The sequence below is a fragment of the Cydia splendana genome, chromosome 3 (genome assembly GCF_910591565.1).
Source record: "Cydia splendana chromosome 3, ilCydSple1.2, whole genome shotgun sequence".
In the NCBI taxonomy this organism is placed as follows: Eukaryota; Metazoa; Arthropoda; class Insecta; order Lepidoptera; family Tortricidae; genus Cydia; species Cydia splendana.
Genome location: NC_085962.1, coordinates 20,888,240 through 20,907,719, shown reverse-complemented (window position 1 = coordinate 20,907,719; position 19,480 = coordinate 20,888,240). Strand labels below are relative to the sequence as shown.

Sequence of the window (19,480 nt, the reverse complement as noted above, 5' to 3'; positions counted from 1 at the left end):
TATTCAGATTTTCAAGTTTTAATTTTTTCCAGCAAATCTGTTTCGAACGCCCGCAAATGACCTATCTATCTTGAATCAGGTTGGTCTACTGACGTTGTCCTGCAAGTGGCATCGTAAGGACCCGATTCTGACTATTTTTTTCAGCCGTCGACTTAGGAGCGTAAGTTGAGTTATTCTGATTTTCAAGTTTTAATTTTTTCCAGCAAATCTGTTTCGAACGCCCGCAAATGACCTATCTATCTTGAATTACTATGGTCTGCTGAGATTGTCCTGCAAGTGGCATCGTAAGGACCCGATTCTGACTATTTTTTTCAGCCGTCGACTTAGGAGCGTAAGTTGAGTTATTCAGATTTTCAAGTTTTAATTTTTTCCAGCAAATCTGTTTAGAACGCCCGCAAATGACCTATCTATCTTGAATCAGTGTGGTCTGCTGAGATTGTCCTGCAAGTGGCATCGTTAGGACCCGATTCTGACTATTTTTTTCAGCCGTCGACTTAGGAGCGTAAGTTGAGTTATTCAGATTTTCAAGTTTTAATTTTTTCCAGCAAATCTGTTTCGAACGCCCGCAAATGACCTATCTATCTTGAATCAGGTTGGTCTACTGACGTTGTCCTGCAAGTGGCATCGTAAGGACCCGATTCTGACTATTTTTTTCAGCCGTCGACTTAGGAGCGTAAGTTGAGTTATTCTGATTTTCAAGTTTTAATTTTTTCCAGCAAATCTGTTTCGAACGCCCGCAAATGACCTATCTATCTTGAATTACTATGGTCTGCTGAGATTGTCCTGCAAGTGGCATCGTTAGGACCCGATTCTGACTATTTTTTTCAGCCGTCGACTTAGGAGCGTAAGTTGAGTTATTCAGATTTTCAAGTTTTAATTTTTTCCAGCAAATCTGTTTAGAACGCCCGCAAATGACCTATCTATCTTGAATCAGTGTGGTCTGCTGAGATTGTCCTGCAAGTGGCATCGTAAGGACCCGATTCTGAGTATTTTTTTCAGCCGTCGACTTAGGAGCGTAAGTTGAGTTATTCAGATTTTCATGTTTTAATTTTTTCCGGCAAATCTGTTTTGAACGCCCGCAAATGACCTATCTATCTTGAATCAGTATAGTCTGCAGACGTTGTCCTGCAAGTGGCATCGTAAGGACCCGATTCTGAGTATTTTTTTCAGCCTGCGACTTAGGAGCGTAAGTTGAGTTATTCATATTTTCAAGTTTTATTTTTTTCCGTTAAATCTGTTTTGATCGTCCGCAAATTACCTATCTATCTTGAATCAGCATGGTCAGCTGACGATGTCTTGCAAGTGGCATCGTAAGGACCCGATTCTGTGTAGTTTTTTCAGCCATCGACTTAGTAGCATAATTTGAGTAATTCAGATTTTCAAGTTTTATTTTTTCTCTGTTTAAAATCTGTTTTGAGCGCCCGCAAATGACCTATCTATCTTGAATCAGCATAATCATCTGACGTCGTCCTGCAAAGGGCATCGTAAGGACCCGATTGTGAATATTTTTTTCAGCCGTCGACTTAGGATCGTAAGTTGAGTTATTCAGATTTTCAAGTTTTACTTTTTTCCGGCAAATCTGTTTCGAACGCCGCAAATGACCTATCTGTCTTGAATCAGTATGGTCTGCTGACATTGTCCTGCAAGTGGCATCGTAAGGACCCGATTCTAAGTATTTTTTTCAGCCGTCGACCTAGGAGCATAATTTGAGTATTTCAGAATTTCAAATTTTATTTTTTTCCGGTAAATCTGTTTTGATTGCCCGCAAATGACCTATCTATCTTGAATCAGGTTGGTCTACTGACGTTGTTCTGCGAGTGGCATCGTAAGGACCCGATTCTGACTATTTATTTCAGCCGTCGACTTAGGAGCGTAAGTTGAGTTATTCAGATTTTTAAGTTTATTTTTTTCCAGCAAATCTGTTTAGAACGCCCGCAAATGACCTATCTATCTTGAATCAGGTTGGTCTACTGACGTTGTCCTGCAAGTGGCATCGTAAGGACCCGATTCTGAGTATTTTTTTCAGCCGTCGACTTAGGAGCGTAAGTTGAGTTATTCAGATTTTCATGTTTTAATTTTTTCCGGCAAATCTGTTTTGAACGCCCGCAAATGACCTATCTATCTTGAATCAGGTTGGTCTACTGACGTTGTCCTGCAAGTGGCATCATAAGGACCCGATTCTGACAATTTTTTTCAGCCGTCGACTTAGGAGCGTAAGTTGAGTTATTCAGATTTTCAAGTTTTATTTTTTCTCTGTTTAAAATCTGTTTTGAGCGCCGCAAATGACCTATCTATCTTGAATCAGCATAATCATCTGACGTCGTCCTGCAAAGGGCATCGTAAGGACCCGATTGTGAATATTTTTTTCAGCCGTCGACTTAGGATCGTAAGTTGAGTTATTCAGATTTTCAAGTTTTACTTTTTTCCGGCAAATCTGTTTCGAACGCCACAAATGACCTATCTGTCTTGAATCAGTATGGTCTGCTGACATTGTCCTGCAAGTGGCATCGTAAGGACCCGATTCGGAGTATTTTTTTCAGCCTGCGACTTAGTAGCATAATTTGAGTAATTCAGATTTTCAAGTTTTAATTTTTTCCGGCAAATCTGTTTCGAACGCCCGCAAATGACTTATCTATCTTGAATCAGTATGGTTTGCTGACATTGTCCTGCAAGTGGCATCGTAAGGACCCGATTCTGAGTATTTTTTTCAGCCTGCGACTTAGGAGCGAAAGTTGAGTAATTCAGATTTTCAAGTTTTATTTTTTTACGTTAAATCTGTTTTGATCGTCCGCAAATGACCTATTTATCTTGAATCAGCATAATCATCTGACGTTGTCCTGCAAAGGGCATCGTAAGGACCCCATTCTGAGTATTTTTTTTGGCCGTCAACTTAGGAGCATAATTTGAGTAATTCCGATTTACAAGTTTATTTTTGTCCGGTAAATCTGTTGTGATCGCCAGCAAATGACCTATCTATCTTGAATCAGTATGGTCTGGTGAGATTGTCCTGCAAGTGGCATCGTAAGGACCCGATTCTAAACTATTTTTTTCAGCCGTCGACTTAGGAGCGTAAGTTGAGTTATTCAGATTTTCAAGTTTAAATTTTTTCCAGCAAATCTGTTTCGAACGCCCGCAAATGACCTATCTATCTTGAATCAGTATGGTCTGCTGAGATTGTCCTGCAGGTGGCATCGTAAGGACCCGATTCTGAGTATTTTTTTCAGCCGTCGACTTAGGAGCGTAAGTTGAGTTATTCAGATTTTCATGTTTTAATTTTTTCCGGCAAATCTGTTTTGAACGCCCGCAAATGACCTATCTATCTTGAATCAGGTTGGTCTACTGACGTTGTCCTGCAAGTGGCATCGTAAGGACCCGATTCTGACTATTTTTTTCAGCCGTCGACTTAGGAGCGTAAGTTGAGTTATTCAGATTTTCAAGTTTTAATTTTTTCCAGCAAATCTGTTTCGAACGCCCGCAAATGACCTATCTATCTTGAATCAGCATAATCATCTGACGTCGTCCTGCAAAGGGCATCGTAAGAACCCGATTCTGAGTATTTTTTTCGGCCGTCAACTTAGGAGCATAATTTGAGTAATTTCGATTTTCAAGTTTTATTTTTTTCCGGTTAATCTGTTTTGATCGCCCGCAAATGACCTATCTATCTTGAATCAGTATAGTCTGCAGACGTTGTCCTGCAAGTGGCATCGTAAGGACCCGATTCTGAGTATTTTTTTCAGCCTGCGACTTAGGAGCGTAAGTTGAGTTATTCATATTTTCAAGTTTTATTTTTTTCCGTTAAATCTGTTTTGATCGCCCGCAAATTACCTATCTATCTTGAATCAGCATGGTCAGCTGACGTTGTCCTGCAAGTGGCATCGTAAGGACCCGATTCTGACTATTTTTTTCAGCCGTCGACTTAGGAGCGTAAGTTGAGTTATTCAGATTTTCAAGTTTTAATTTTTTCCAGCAAATCTGTTTCGAACGCCCGCAAATGACCTATCTATCTTGAATCAGTATGGTCTGCTGAGATTGTCCTGCAGGTGGCATCGTAAGGACCCGATTCTGAGTATTTTGTTCAGCCGTCGACTTAGGAGCGTAAGTTGAGTTATTCAGATTTTCATGTTTTAATTTTTTCCGGCAAATCTGTTTTGAACGCCCGCAAATGACCTATCTATCTTGAATCAGGTTGGTCTACTGACGTTGTCCTGCAAGTAACATCGTAAGGACCCGATTCTGACTATTTTTTTCAGCCGTCGACTTAGGAGCGTAAGTTGAGTTATTCAGATTTTCAAGTTTTAATTTTTTCCGGCAAATCTGTTTCGAACGCCCGCAAATGACCTATCTATCTTGAATCAGTATGGTCTGCTGAGATTGTCCTGCAAGTGGCATCGTAAGGACCCGATTCTGAGTATTTTTTTCAGCGTTCGACTTAGGAGCGTCAGTTGAGTAATCCAGATTTTCAAGTTTTATTTTTTTCCGTTAAATCTGTTTTGATCGCCCGCAAATGACCTATCTATCTTGAATCAGTATAGTCTGCTGACGTTGTCCTGCAAGTGGCATCGTAAGGACCCGATTCTGAGTATTTTTTTCAGCCGTCGACTTAGGCACATTACTTGCCTCGGCTGGCCCATATATATGATTTTTTCGAATTTATTTTTTTATGGCAAATCTAAAGAGATCCTAACGATTTGAATGCCTGAACAAACGTGAACTAACGTCGCTCGATGACTTCACATGGTTAGTTTGGCTGATTTCGGGGTGGTGTGGCTAGCGTGAAGACAGCCACCCCACTTTGAAAAAATAAAAAAAAATGAAGGAATCGGGTCCTAACGATTTAAATGCCTGAACAAACGTGAACTAACGAATGTCTTGCTATCTAGACCAAAAAAAATTACAAAAAGTGATTTGGGGTGGCTAGCGTGAAGACAGCCACCCCCATAGTATAAAAAAATATAAAACGACGGATATCTCTTATTATGTTTTGAACGCCCGCAAGGCACTATAATTTATCGCTTAAATATCGTCCATATAAGTTTATTCAAGCTAAAGAATCGTTAGTATCCGCGTCGATTGCTTGCTAGACCACATTACTTGGCTCCGCTGTCCCATATATATGAATTTTACGATTTTATTTTTTTATGGCAAATCTAATGAGATCCTAACGATTTTAATGCCTGAACAAACGTGAACTAACGTCGCTCGATGACTTCACATGGTTAGTTTGGCTGATTTCGGGGTGGGGTGGCTAGCGTGAAGACAGCCACCCCACTTTGAAAAAATAAAAAAAAATGAAGGAATCGGGTCCTAACGATTTTAATGCCTGAACAAACGTGAACTAACGAATATCTTGCTATCTAGACAAACAAAAATTACAAAAAGTGGTTTGGGGTGGCTAGCGTGAAGACAGCCACCCCCTTTTGTTTTTTAAAAAAAATGATGTTAGAATCGGGTCCTTACGATTTTACCTACTGAACAAACGTGAACTAACGATGAACAAACGATATAGCTATGCCATTTGCGGGCAAACGATATGGGGTGGTCAACTTCACGAGCATACAAAAATATGTGACACGTTCTTATGGCTCTACAAATAAGATCGTGTCAGATATTTTTGCGGCCTTCGAAGAGTAACATATTATTGCAGGTGACTGTACTTTTCATTTCAACTATGAGGAAAGCACGAGGAAAGTTAAACACAAGAAAATATTTTGATGGTTATGACTGTTATGAGAATTAGGGACTGGAATTGGCGCCATTTACATTTTTACCGGAAAAAAAATCTAAAACCATAGACAATCCCATCTTAACTTGGGATGTGTCTGAAACGGACTTTAAAAAGAGTAAAACTGAATGAATGAATGTAATGATATTGATATAATCATTGATAAATTAACAAATATTTATGTTTATTTCATATATTTCAATATTAAATACAAGTATTTTTCGATACATATAAAATTGCGATAATACCTACTTTGGCTGAAAACGCGGAAGCTAATATGACAGTTTTTAACTGAATAATATGGCATATATGGCTGTTAGCCGTTGCTTGAGGTACAAATAAAAAAAAAATATTTTCCTCTCTATCATGGGAAATGCATTTTCCACCTGGATATCACCTATCAGCCTATGAAAGGTGAACTTTCCGAATAAGAGAGATGAAAAAAAAAAAAGGAGAGATGAAAAGTAGATTTGTTTTATTCAATAAATGTTGTAGAGCTGTTTTTGGATCTAATTTTGTTTTCAGTCCTATCATTATAAAGTAGTGTCCGACCGAAACATGTTTTTTTGCCGAAACCGAAACCGAAACCGAATGTTCGGCTTGGCTCTAATTTCGGCCGAAACCGAAACCGAAACCGAACCTTTTGTAGACTTGTTAAAATCGTTGAAAAAATGTCATAAAACCGCTTTTACACACATATTATGGGGCTGTCAACACCCAATGTCCTTGAAATTGATGTTACTTAAGCAGTTTTTTAAGAAAATTACTAGAGTTAGACCAAGATAATTCTGCAACGATTTTGATAACACACGCAGTGCAATTGTTATTTTAAACGTCAAAACTTCTGTGAAATTGTGACGTATAGATAACGTTTGCACTAGTTGCACTGCATATGCTATCAAAATAATTGTAGAACTTTCTTGGTCTAACTCTATTCATTCACCAGTCAAGCCAACATGTAGATACAGGGTCAACCAAAAACGCGAGCGCAGCGAGCGCGAATTTTTTGTTGACAATATCGCAAGGCCGGGTACCGATCTTCACCTGGGCCAACGTCCGAAGTGCCCCAGTGAGGCGAACTTTCATGCGAAGTCAAAGCCGTGCTTCAGGCTGCAGGATAAGTAGTTGAGCACAGACTCCAACCAATGTCAAATTCCGGGATTACGCGAGGAAGATGATGAGTTTTCTTATCATTCTTTTCCCCAGACCCAGTAACATACGACAGTGCTATCTCATTTACTCCGATACAATTGTATCTGAGTAGATGAGTGTCTAATTAGACAGTGTGCGCGTTATAGGTATTAACAGCCTCTTAAGACTGCATCGACCGTCTATATAGTGGCGCCCTCATTAGTGGAATTGTGTTTTATAATAAACCAATTCATTTCTGTACCTATACATGAATCAGTATATGTAGGTACATATTAATATTGTTGTCCTACTTATTCCCCAACTTTTGGTCTTTGTCACATAGTTTAGTTTCATAGTACGAAGTACCATTTCGTAAGTTTCGGCCCGGCCGAAAGGTTCGGCCGTTTTTTGGCCGAAACCGAAACTACAGCCGAAACATGATTTTTTGGCTGAACCTGGCCGAAACCGAAACCGAAACCGAACCTTCGGTCGGACACTATTATAAAGTACACATCAAAATATAGCCAGCAACCTTAAAGTGGCATATTATGTTACATATTTACACTCTCATTTTAATATGACATTCTGGAATAACATGAAATTTGATATGGACATTCAAGTAACATTGCCTATTACTAGTTTAGGTGCTAAAATTGTAACACAAAGAAATTAGAGCAAGTAGAAGTTTCACATACAAAGTCTAGTGTAATTTTAAAATGAGAGTGTAATTTTGACAATTCAGGTTACTCTTAACCCTTTAATGGGTGAGACTGAAAAAAATCCTCAATTCAAGCCTTATCACCATCATATAGTGATATAAAATAAATGAAAAAATACAAAAAGATGGTGTTACAGGCTGGTCTTTTTGAGACCGCTGCCCTATAAAGGGTTAGAAACATGATCTTACAAAAGTGTCAAAAGGCAGTTCTATGTGGTGATGAAAATATGTCAGCAGATATTATCACTTACCTAAGTCATTGAGTTCTTGGTCTGATGTATTATTTGTTTGCTTCCTTGATTGGTTGTAATTTGTTCTGGTGTTGTATTCTGACACGGGGACCCAGTCAAGGGATGTCTACAATAATTTAAGCTAGTGTTACTATAGTTTAAAATATATACATTCAATGTCAGAACCCTAGTTACTCTGTCACATGTGAATAGAACTAACACGCACCTTCTTTGAGTACAATTTTGAAAAACAACCACCCATTAAAGACAAGTCCTACAAGCAGGACTTCAAAGTTCTCTATACGACTAACACTACATGAAATAAAATCTAGGTAAATTAATAAAACTGAGAGTAGATACTAATTGTGTGCCACACAACACAAGTTGGCGGTGAGCCAAGAAAATAATGTTTCTCCTGAAAATCTAAAAATAAAAGCTATGTGTACTCATGTGGGGGCAACTTCACATTGTAGATCAACAATGAAGACAGTCACAGCTGGCACAAATAATAAACATCACCCATGGTAACAGTATCACTTTATTCACTTTGCATTTAGAGGCTGTAATGTATTTTATATTGAAGTTTGATTAACCTTTACTATTTAAAAGGTAATCTGATGTTAATATTTATATTTAGAATACGCTTACCGAGACTAAGTTAGATGCCATATCCCGCCTGGTGGGAGTCACAGCCTCCTGCGGAACATTACAATTATTCCGAGCTTTCGTCTTTGGAATAGTTCCCGTGTGACTCGGATGCCGCTCGTTGTTACCAGGAGCCATAACAATTGAGATTTCCTTCAGCTGAGTACATGAAGACTTCAAAAATATATATGAAACTTATGAATAGGCCGGCGCAGTAACTTCCGAAAGTACGATCTTGGTGAGAAGCCATCTACACAACATATTCTAAAAAACGTATATACAACGATTTGCGTTCCGTTTTATAAGTAATTGAGAAACTAAAGAGGCGATTACTCGACGTTTATAATTCTAAAACACACTAAATCCTAAATAATTCCTAATTATAAGATAGAACAATACAATAAAATACACCATACACCACAATCAATCACCAACAGAAATGTAGTTGTAGTGATGTGTATTCAATATCGACCGACAAAAAAAAGAAACATTTCTTAAATGCACTCTGAATGTATTATACACATCTCAGCACATATTATGGTACAATAAAACTTATTTACTTTAGAATGTAATTTTCGCAATGACTATTCATTTATAAAAAACGTTTATCATGTTAATTTTATAATTAATAAGAAACAAATACTACGATATCGATATAAGACGATTTTATTGATAATTGGACATCACTCAAGACGATGTCATTTTTGACATTCCATTCCTTGTCTATGGTTTTGCAGACGCGTTTAAGAAGACTGGAAGAAATGAGCAAGCTCGACTTAAAACATTTTGCGATAGTTATATTAAGAAAGAAAATAATTGAATATTTTTTGAGTGAACTTAATATTATTTCCGATATTTTGATAATTAATTACTAGCGTTAAAACTAAAAGTAAAATATTTATCTACGCCATAGACTTATAATATATAGAGACGGTGTCTCAGCGAGCTGTCACTGTTGCCACTTTTGTTTAGTGTACGATTAACAATGAGGCCCACCTTGCTGTAGCCATGTCGATAAAGTCATATCGATAAACTATCGACATTTCTTGCAATTTTAATTTTACTTCAAAGGCTTAACGATACCTAAAATGAACAAAAACGCTTTTATTCTTTATTGCGGTTATCAGATCACAATTTTATAGTCACGCCCCAGCAGGGAACCAAGGGAAAGTTCAGATATTTAATTAAAATACATAAATACCTCCTAAAATAGGTGTTCCGCAATAATTGAATTATATTATTATATTATAATATATTCATTATCCATTAGCATTTCAATTATGTTTATGTTTAACGAAGATATTGAAGCTTCAATGAATCGCTATTTCGTTCCGCTGTGTAGCGTTTATCGATATATAACATGATTAAAATCGACTTTTCACATCCCTAAAAGAGCACACATATACGCTTTTACGCACGCATATACAGCCAGGGCGCATCAAGAAAGGCAACACTTGATTTGAAGTTCATCTTGTCAACAGTATGGTTGTCCTTTTTTGACAAACGGCATTTTTAAAAGAGCGAGGAGAGAGAAATGATACTAGTTGCTGCGCCGTGAAAGAGAACAGAAAACGTTGGGCCCTTGATCTACGCGTTCCTACGCGTTCATTTAGAAATTTGTACCGTTAGCACAAAAATCGCAACGCATGAGCGCTGCTCTTCTCGCACCTTGCATTCTTGTAGAGCTCACTGTAGAGAGCGCGTAGAGCTAGAAATGGCAACTATGGCAAGCACGGCAAGCATCTGTCCCGTTCCTACTCATGCTCATTCAACTTCAACTCATTCTCGTTAGTTTGTATCAGTGGATGGTTGTGTTATCAATTTCACCGGAAAATTTAATTTTGATCACACGTAGACTCTGTAATTAATAATCTTTTCTGTGTTACTGAAACTTACCGTGGATAACAAGTGTAATCAGTGAATTATTGTCCAACAGAGTGTTATTTAAATTATTTCGGCATGTAAGTTGTATTTATATTTTTTGATTCTTTCTTTTTGATTAATTAGAAACCACCTTGGGAATTTGTAACGGAGCCGGTATGTTGTGTTCTACTTTTTAGTTCATATAATTATTTTGTCACTGTAATTATTAACACTAGTGGATATAATATTGAAATTATTGAGCTAATATACTTATACGAAGTTGTTACTATGAACATAACTTATTAGTCCGAAATCAGACTTTTTTTGATTAAAAATAAAGTGCGCATTTTTAATCAATTGGGTAGGAATGCTTAATATAGGCACCTGCGAAGTAGTTTCCATTTATTTCTTGGTTAGTAGGCATTGGTTTTAGTTTTACTACTTAGTTGTTTACTTAAGCAACATACCTACCTACTTAATTACATTTGGATGTTGTTTTTTATCCAATTTCGGAGCAGGTTATGTTTTCAGTCAGTGGTCCAATATTATTTTGTGTGTTAAACCATAAACCCGCTAAATACTAGGTAGGTACTATAGTTAGATCAAGATAAGTCTGTAACGATTTTGATAGCACACGCAGTGCAAGTGTTATTTGAAACTTCAATCTTGCATTGAAATTATGATGTATAAAATAAATAACACTCGCACTGCGTATGCTATCAAAATCGTTGCAGACTTTTCTTGGTCTAACTCTAATATTGCCTACTTGCTGGCCTTGTCTACTGGCAAACTGCGGATCTGTTATTTCTAGTAAATATACGGTAATCCTCACAAAAATACATAGATAGCTACACCAAGCTAACTTCACCTTAGGCGACCTATTTCAACTTGGGTAAATTACGCGCCAAAAAGTTTAGGCTTTCCTTATCTATAAATAAATGAAAGGAAAAGAAATTCGTCTATATTTTATTGTAGAAACGTACTAAAAATTTATATGTAAGTAAAAAATCGTGAATTTTAGTTACGGGAGTGCCCAAGGGTCGAGGGTGGGTTTCAGTGGGTGCGCCGACCTAGTTGCTGATGGATTATGTCGGCATTGTCGGCAGGCTAATTAATAAAAACACTCGTGAGTTTTGTGGCAGAGCCGCGCCTTTGAATTACGAAGGAACGAGTTGAAATGTTATTGCACTTATAGCTATCCCTATTGCTTTAAGTTTTTAAAGATTACCTGTAGCCCGTAGCCCACATAATCACTTAGGGACAGGTACTACCTGCTTCTATCTTTAACAAAAAGAACTAACTTCACAAAACGGTGTCTACTTATCATGCGTACCTATTCAATAGTTCCACTTCAACAAATGATGCATTAAGAGCAAATTCACGAGATATTACCTATAAATACACAATTTACTGTATTCACCAATGGACCTGGAATACTAAATCTAAATATGAACTCTATGGTATTCACTGTGGGCGTGCCGCCGTCGTGTCTCCTTTCCGTTTAATAGGTACTCCAACATCGCATCATCAGATCCTGACTTAAAAGATAGTTGGGCCAACAGTGACGTAGCTTATTAAAAACTTATAAAAAAAACTGACACGGCACTATCGACACTATACTTTTTAAAGTCGGTTAAACATATTTTTTTACATTTTAATTTTAGACCATTTTGTTAACCGTACTTGTATACCTATAACATAATCAATTTAGTACGCTGTCATAATATTGTCATCTTGACCATTTATGAAGTTATTGCCAAATTAGAAACTTAATTACTACCTATCTACTTATTGTTAATAAGTAAATTTTGATCCGAGCATTTCGAAATGAGAAAATAAGTGAAGTTCACATCAGGTACGTAAAAAATGGAACATGTGATTTCGTTATCCGTCGTTATCTTTCAAAAGTAACTGATAATTACTCTTCTTCCAAACAAAAATAAGCTTTCGCGTGTCAATCCAACGTTTACAAAAAGCTTTTAAGCCAAGCTTCGTTATTTTAAGTTCGCGTGTCGGTGATGTCAGCGGTGACGTCATACCCTCGGTGGTAAACCGGTCCGCTGGCCTCCAATTATGCTAATGCTGGGCCCGCGATGGCTCGTATTCCACCATCTGCAACTGTATTAGGTCTTTATAGAGATGATCAGCATCTAAGCGACCTTATTACGGCTTATCGTACCTACAGGTCGTTTTCTAGAATGACGAGCACTTAGGTACTTAATACTTGCATAAAGTAACTTTTTAATGTCATAACCGTAAGGTACCGACTATACAAGCAAGGAATATTTATTTACCTATGTATATTATAGGTTTTGAATCTGTTGTTTTGCATCGATCGATAGGCACGACACTAATTTGACTAATAAATAAAGTTAAGTAAATAGTTGCTATTCGTTGTCGTATGTAATTTTACACAAATCCACATAGAGCCTCACAGTAAGCTCAATAAGGCTTGTGGGTAGGTACTTCTATATAATATAAAATATAGATATAAATTGAATACTTAGGTATTCATAACTCAGGGACAAATACCTACTTGTGATGAACACACGAATAAATGCCCTTACGAGGATTTGAAGCCGAGAACCTCCTCCTTCGTAGCCTTCGTAGGCAGGGTTACTATCGACTAGGCTAGGAGGCCGTTCTTTCGGTACCTTTACGGTATATCTTAGAATATTAGGTGCATCTTAGGTGCAATCTTAGGTGTATCATCAAAATTTCCACTAAGATTGTTCAGATTACAATACTAGGTCAAACACGTTACTTGGAAAAGCTATTTCCGCGGTGTATTTCTATGTTGTGTTGATTTCCGTGCCTGCCAGATTCCAAACTAATAAAAGTTTCCCGGTTAGCGTTGATGTCATGGCAATGGTGGGAACCGGTATACGGGTTGCACATGTTTGCTGTATCACGTCTTTTATGGTTCACTGTGTTTAGGGAGTGCCCAAAATGTGTTTACTAGTGTTACATTACAATTAGGATAGCTACGTATAGCTATTAGAGTAGCTGCAGTTACCTACTTAAACATTTTTTCTGAGACATCAGACAGGTTTTCGGCCGGCCGGAGTGGTGTACCTAGTCATAAAAGTTCACCTGACATTAGCTTGACTATACTACTTTAACAGTTCGATTATACAATTTATTACCATCCTGTTTTTGTACCATCATTAAATTAAAATGACATGACATCGGTTGGGCAATTTGGGGTATTCTGGATCATAAAAACAACGTAACGTACGTACCTACCTACTCCCACACTTAAATTTGTTCTCCCAAAGTCGGTCCAAAGTCAGTGTTAGTCAATTATGTATTTCATAGTTACTAGAATAGCTTATGCCCGCAACTTCGTCTGCGTGGAATGATGATGATTGATAAAAATCCTATGTCCTTTCTCGGGCCTCAAACTACCTCTATACTAAATTTCATCTGTTTCGGTGCTGCGGTTTTAGCGTGAAGAGGTAACAGACAGACAGACACATCCAGATAGGTACTTTTGCATTTATGATATAAGTAGAGATCGGTTCAGTTGTTTTTATATAACTGAGTTAACTGACATACGTTACATAGTATTGATATCGAATATCCCCACTCGTTCGAAATAGCCTCACGAGTCGGCGGTACCTATCTGTCATCTGTTTGTATACTTTGTATGTAAACTGTCGCTATTCTGCTTGCAAGATATTACAGCTGAACACAAACTTATCGTTTTATTGCTGCTGACCTCTTGCCCTGTCCATTCATTCCAGACTATTGTATATTAGGTAGGCTCTATAAATAAACCGTCATCTTGGTGTTATCGTGTTGAGGAGCGAGTGGGCAATCTAATTCGCTCGTAATTTCATTGTGGAAATGTAGCAACGCTTGCTGTCCGTAGTACCGTCGCCCACTCTGTTAACTGTACATCGGTGGACCTTATGCCTTTTGTAATAAGGTCCACCGATGTACAGTTAGGAGTGTTGCCGTTTGTACTTACATAGTCACAGCATTCATACGAGTATAACTCGAGAGGCTTATCGGTATCTTTACAGTATCGAGAACCCTATAAAAAAATAGTCAATTGTATACACATACACATAATCATAAATCATAATTCATAACAAATCGGTATCTATAATCAGGCAAGCCACCTTTGTCAGTAGAAAAAGGCACACAGTTTAAAATATAGTGTGGGAGATCATGCTGCCCTCGCTCCTACAGTTTTTAATTTGCCGCCTTTTTCTACTGACAACGTTGGCTTGCCAAACTATAAACAGAGATAATTTCAATGTTACTAATTAGTTCTTAATTACGCTACATGCCATGACAAGACATGAGCACCTATAACGTATGGGTTTACTTTTGCTATCAGTACTTGATTTAAACACTATCATTACTATTGTTGTGGCAAGGTTCCATTCCGAACGGCAAATTATTTATCTGAAAGTACCACCAAATTCCATTCCCAAATTGCATACCTACACCTACCTATAGGTACTTAAACCGCTTGAGCACGCTCCTCCATATTTTTAATATCGCTACAAAAATGGTATCGCCCCACGGGATCGATTCAAACACCAAAAGACGTTGCCGCTCCCTCCGTCGCCGGGCCTGAAACCGAACGCGAAACTTGCGGGTTCAATGAACCACCAAATCCCGAATACATGTGTATTTAGAACAGTATACCATACCGAGCCTAATTCCAGCTTAAATAAGTCGTTAATTTTTTTACTGTCTATTAAATTAATTTATGTTTACGATGTTCGCGTGGCCATTATTAGCTTGTGGATGTTTGGGTACCGAGATATACTTACAATTAAGACGCTATACATATATTAAGTTTTCTCACTTTTCTCATAATACATCCAGTTTTCCATAGCTATTCAGTTAAGCATCACAGGTAAGTAAGTACCTGTACCTACCCACTTCATAAACATTTCAAATTGTATTCGGTTAGTTTTGTAAGCTACACCGGTGTCTATATTCTTAGAGGAAGCCCTGGAATACGAATTAGGAGCACCCTAAATGTAAAACAATAGAATCGATGAGTACGTATACCTAACTACTACAAAACTAAGCCGCTTGTGGTTTTTATGCTTGATTCATATCGTGAGTACGTGCTCGACTTTAAAGATTACTTTAGTTTTTTAACAGCCTATAGGTATGTAATTACGTGCAGCTTACCTTTGTTACGTATTGCTTTGTACTAAATATCCAAACGACTGAATGTTTCTTCATATTTTGCACGTGGGAATTGCATCTGCACATTTGGAAAGTTTTACGACTGCTAAGTACTACTATTAAGCACTGGTCAAAATGTAAATTTATACGTGACTAGAAAATAAATGGTCCCCTATTTTCGATTAGAAGATACATATTCATGAGACGGAAGTGCGGCGCCGCTGACGGTCTAAAGGTGCCGAAATTATGTGCTAAGTAATTTTCTAATGCACAGACGGTTGATTGCCTCACTACTTGCAATGGTTCAGTCATTAATCTAACTGTTTCTTCCCTTGTTTGCTTGATACTCCAGTAAAGATACGCTTACGTTAAACATTAATTAGTAATAGGCAATTTTTTTTTATTCCTGTTCTTTAGATCATTTTAAGATACTTTATTTTCGAATCCAAAAAACTTTCTGTCCGGAAGTAGGTAAAAAAAAATAGTTAAAAAAAAGAGCCGTTCTTGTTTGTTAAAAATAGTAATCGTATTTTTAGTTCGTAAACGTGACGAAAATAATATTTATAATGAGTCGACAATGGAATCAGTCAAAATATTAACACGGAAAATAACTAATTCAATAAATGGCGGGGCCTCACGGATATACGTCGTAACTTGATATAAAAAAAAAGTAATAATTAGGTCTTTGATTGAATTACCATAAAACTACCTCATTAAGCTATTTATCCGAGAATCCGACATCAATATGATTTGTAACACTTGTATATATATTTACGCCTTAAACATGCTAGAAAAAATGGTTATAGATATAATTTCTTGCAGACTTTGTTCTGATAACGTTCAAAGTGATATTCAATACATAATCACACAAAAATATGGTCAATGTAATAAATATGTGCATTTTATCAAATTCGCTAAATGAAACTACCAAATTTGAACTCTTTGCGCTAATGCTAAGGATTACATTTCCTTGCGGCGCGCGGGGACAGTTTCAATGCGGGCGGTGGCGGGAGTTCGTGCCAAGGACGCGTGGATAGTATGTAGGTAAGTATGTACTTACCTACAAGTTGCTACAAGTGACAGGCCAATTCGAACGTGCGCGGGCGTCTCGCTCGCACCAAATATTTGTGCGGCCAAGTCTGAGCAAAATGAACGCGCGCGTGAATGATAGCTGATTAAAAATAACTGATATCATATCCAATATTATTGGTTGATGTTCAAATTATATTCGTAATTATATACGTCAATTATGACCCACTACAAAAATAAAAATTGCGCATGACTATCTATCGTTCTTATTTAATTTCAGAATGGCATAGTGTGGAGTGGCATTATAAAAGGAATACTTATTATCGTAGTCATTTGACAGTTTTGGTGACACTTTCACATTCTGTCACAGCGAAGTGTGTAGGCCCACTCTTTAATTTGATATTAACGTCTATCCAACAACTTTGTCAGTAGAAAAAGGCGCGAAATTCAAATTTTCTATGAGACAATAACCCTTCGCGCCTAAGCGTCTGTAGACTTTTTTTTTCAACAAACGTATTATATTGACTATTTCGTGCTCTTTCAATTCATAGTTTACGTTCCATAATAAGTATAACATAGTATAATAAGAGTCGACGTGAAATATATGTTTACACTTTTGCACCTTACTCCTTTGCAATAAGGCGAAAAGTACGGCTTTAAAATGACAGCGTTTTACACAAAAATAAAACTCTAATTAAATAACTTACCATATTCGGAACCTAAGAATAAATAATATTGAGAGTGGCAACACTGTCGTAGGGGGCTATTCATAAATTTAAGTCATTTCAAATTTGGGGGGGGGGGGGGTCTGGACATCGGATGATGGTAGCATGACGCAGGTGGAAACGGTGTCATTCGAAGCATGATTTTTTGAATAGATGACGTCATGTATGGACAGCCCCTAGGTCGTATTGTCTTTTTCTAGCATATACCTCCCTCTCTACCCCACACTCCTACCACACAGGCAGGTTGCTTTGTCAGTTATACAAGACAAATTTTCAAGTCATTGTCTCAATATTATACATATTTGCACCATGCAGGATTAAAAATTTAGGTTCCGAATAGAGATGCACCGGATATTCGGTTACTATCCGGTATCCTATCTCGCCCTTATTTTAATATCCGGACGGATACCGGATACTAAAATAAGGGTACTAAATAACTATGCTTGATATCGGAATATAATCGTACTCGATTATTATTTTAAAACAATTTAAACGTTCCATTCACTAGCTCGCGCACTAATTTCGTACCTAGTGATAGACCTATATACCGCGCGAAAGTTCATTACGAAACAGGCCAAAACTTCCACAATTCGCACCTGAAAAACCTGAATATTTCCGCCGGCCGAATATTCGGCGGCTGAATACTGAATATTCGGCCTATGGTCAGGCCGTACCTCCCGTATCCTGTATGCGGCCAAACAACTATCCGTTGCATCTGTAGTTCCGAATATGATAAGTTATTTAATTAGCGTTTTATTTTTGTGTAAATGCTGTCATTAAACAGCTGTACCGATATTCGGAACCTAAGAATAATATTGAAACATGTTTGTTATCGCCTGGTGGTGGGAAGACGCCAAACCAATGTGATTATGCATATCCTATGATATACTTATTATGTGTATGTAATATAATTATATTATGAGTGTTTAATTAATAATGTAGTACGTACACCCTTTATTGTAACACCTGTGAGGAGAGAGATATTTAGTAAAGTATACAATTTGATAGGTACATTTTGTAAAATTAACATTTATTGTATTTATTTATTAATTCAAATAACAAATTGCACCTTACAGCTAATGCCAAAGCAGCACAATTTGGAACACATTAACAACATAAAGCATTTTTAACATTATTTATAACAATACAATATACAGCTAAGACACATGTATTCATTATGGTATGCTACTCTTAGGCATCTCTCTTTCTAATATCCTCTTGCACTTTCACATCACTATTCCGGATCGTTTTTATTTGCTAGATAATTTAACGGACAACTATAGTACATTGTAGGAGAGGACGGAAAACCGCTAAAAGATGGACGAGTGAGTTTGAGGGCCGACACGTTGGTGGAGGCCCTCGAATAATACGACTCCATCTTTAGCGTTTCCGGCCGAGGCATTACATAGTGCTTTTCACGACTACTGCGAGGAAATAAGGAAACATTTGGATAACTATAAGTACTAGCCCGCGATTTCTCTGGTAGCAAATAACTAGCCACTGCCTGTGCTGTCTCTTGAATTTCGGTAGGCGTCAGCGTAAGAATATCATTTTCTTCACTAGAAGAACTCATTTTTATAGCGAGCGTAGATACGTGTTTCTTATATTTTATAGTACTATCCAATTCAGTGAGAATTTTCCGATCCCGCCTTTTTTCTTTTTTATCACATTTAAGAGGCGTTTTTATGTTGTTTGCTTCAAACGGACTCTAAACTTAGAAGCGTTTTTGCTAAAAAAAACCACAAACAGCTACAAAAGTAAAAAACGCCTTAAGCGTGAATCGAATGAACTGACTGAATGAATGAATAGTTTGACATTTCGTTTTTTTTTAAACAAGAAATTGGTCCTATAAATAACCTAAATTTATTTTTGAAGGAAAAAGTTGCGCCAAAAAAGACCTTTTATTATAGAAATAGAAATAGAAATAGTTTATTCGTGGCATAAAAAATTGGTAACAGACAAAAGAGAAAAAAAAGAAGAACGAAAATTAAAATTTACACTTAACATTACAACACATATCATTACATAACAGAACAAGTAAATAGCCACGAAATGGTCCCGACTCAGCATGGTGTTAGCCTTAATGGGCCAACGCTGGTCTTCCGTCGGGGCCATGGACGAGTGAATCACGGAAACGGATAGTACACAACATTTAAATAATGAACAGTGGCAAAAAAACAAACGAGTTGGAAATAAATAAATAACAGTAATTCATTAATATTATAAAATAATTACATTTTATGGAAATAAAATAAAAACC

At 37.2% G+C, this 19,480-nt stretch overlaps 2 protein-coding genes across 3 annotated transcripts in view; one reads left to right on the top strand and one right to left on the bottom strand.

Moving 5' to 3' along the window:
* The window catches only part of LOC134806909 (uncharacterized), a 68,777-nt gene extending 59,883 nt beyond the window's left edge, over positions 1 to 8,894 (bottom strand). The window contains exons 1-2 of the mRNA XM_063780333.1: positions 8,450 to 8,894; positions 7,823 to 7,928 (exon numbers count right to left, since the gene is read on the bottom strand). Coding sequence (XP_063636403.1) covers positions 7,823 to 7,928; positions 8,450 to 8,584 — 241 coding nt within the window. The 5' untranslated portion in view covers positions 8,585 to 8,894. The remainder of the gene's footprint in view (positions 1 to 7,822; positions 7,929 to 8,449) is intronic.
* A 1,345-nt stretch (positions 8,895 to 10,239) lies between these two features.
* Positions 10,240 to 19,480, top strand: part of LOC134806806 (uncharacterized) — a 61,154-nt gene continuing 51,913 nt past the window's right edge. For both annotated transcript variants that reach the window (XM_063780189.1, XM_063780188.1), the window contains exon 1: positions 10,240 to 10,407. The gene's annotated coding sequence lies outside the window, so the exon portion shown is untranslated. The remainder of the gene's footprint in view (positions 10,408 to 19,480) is intronic.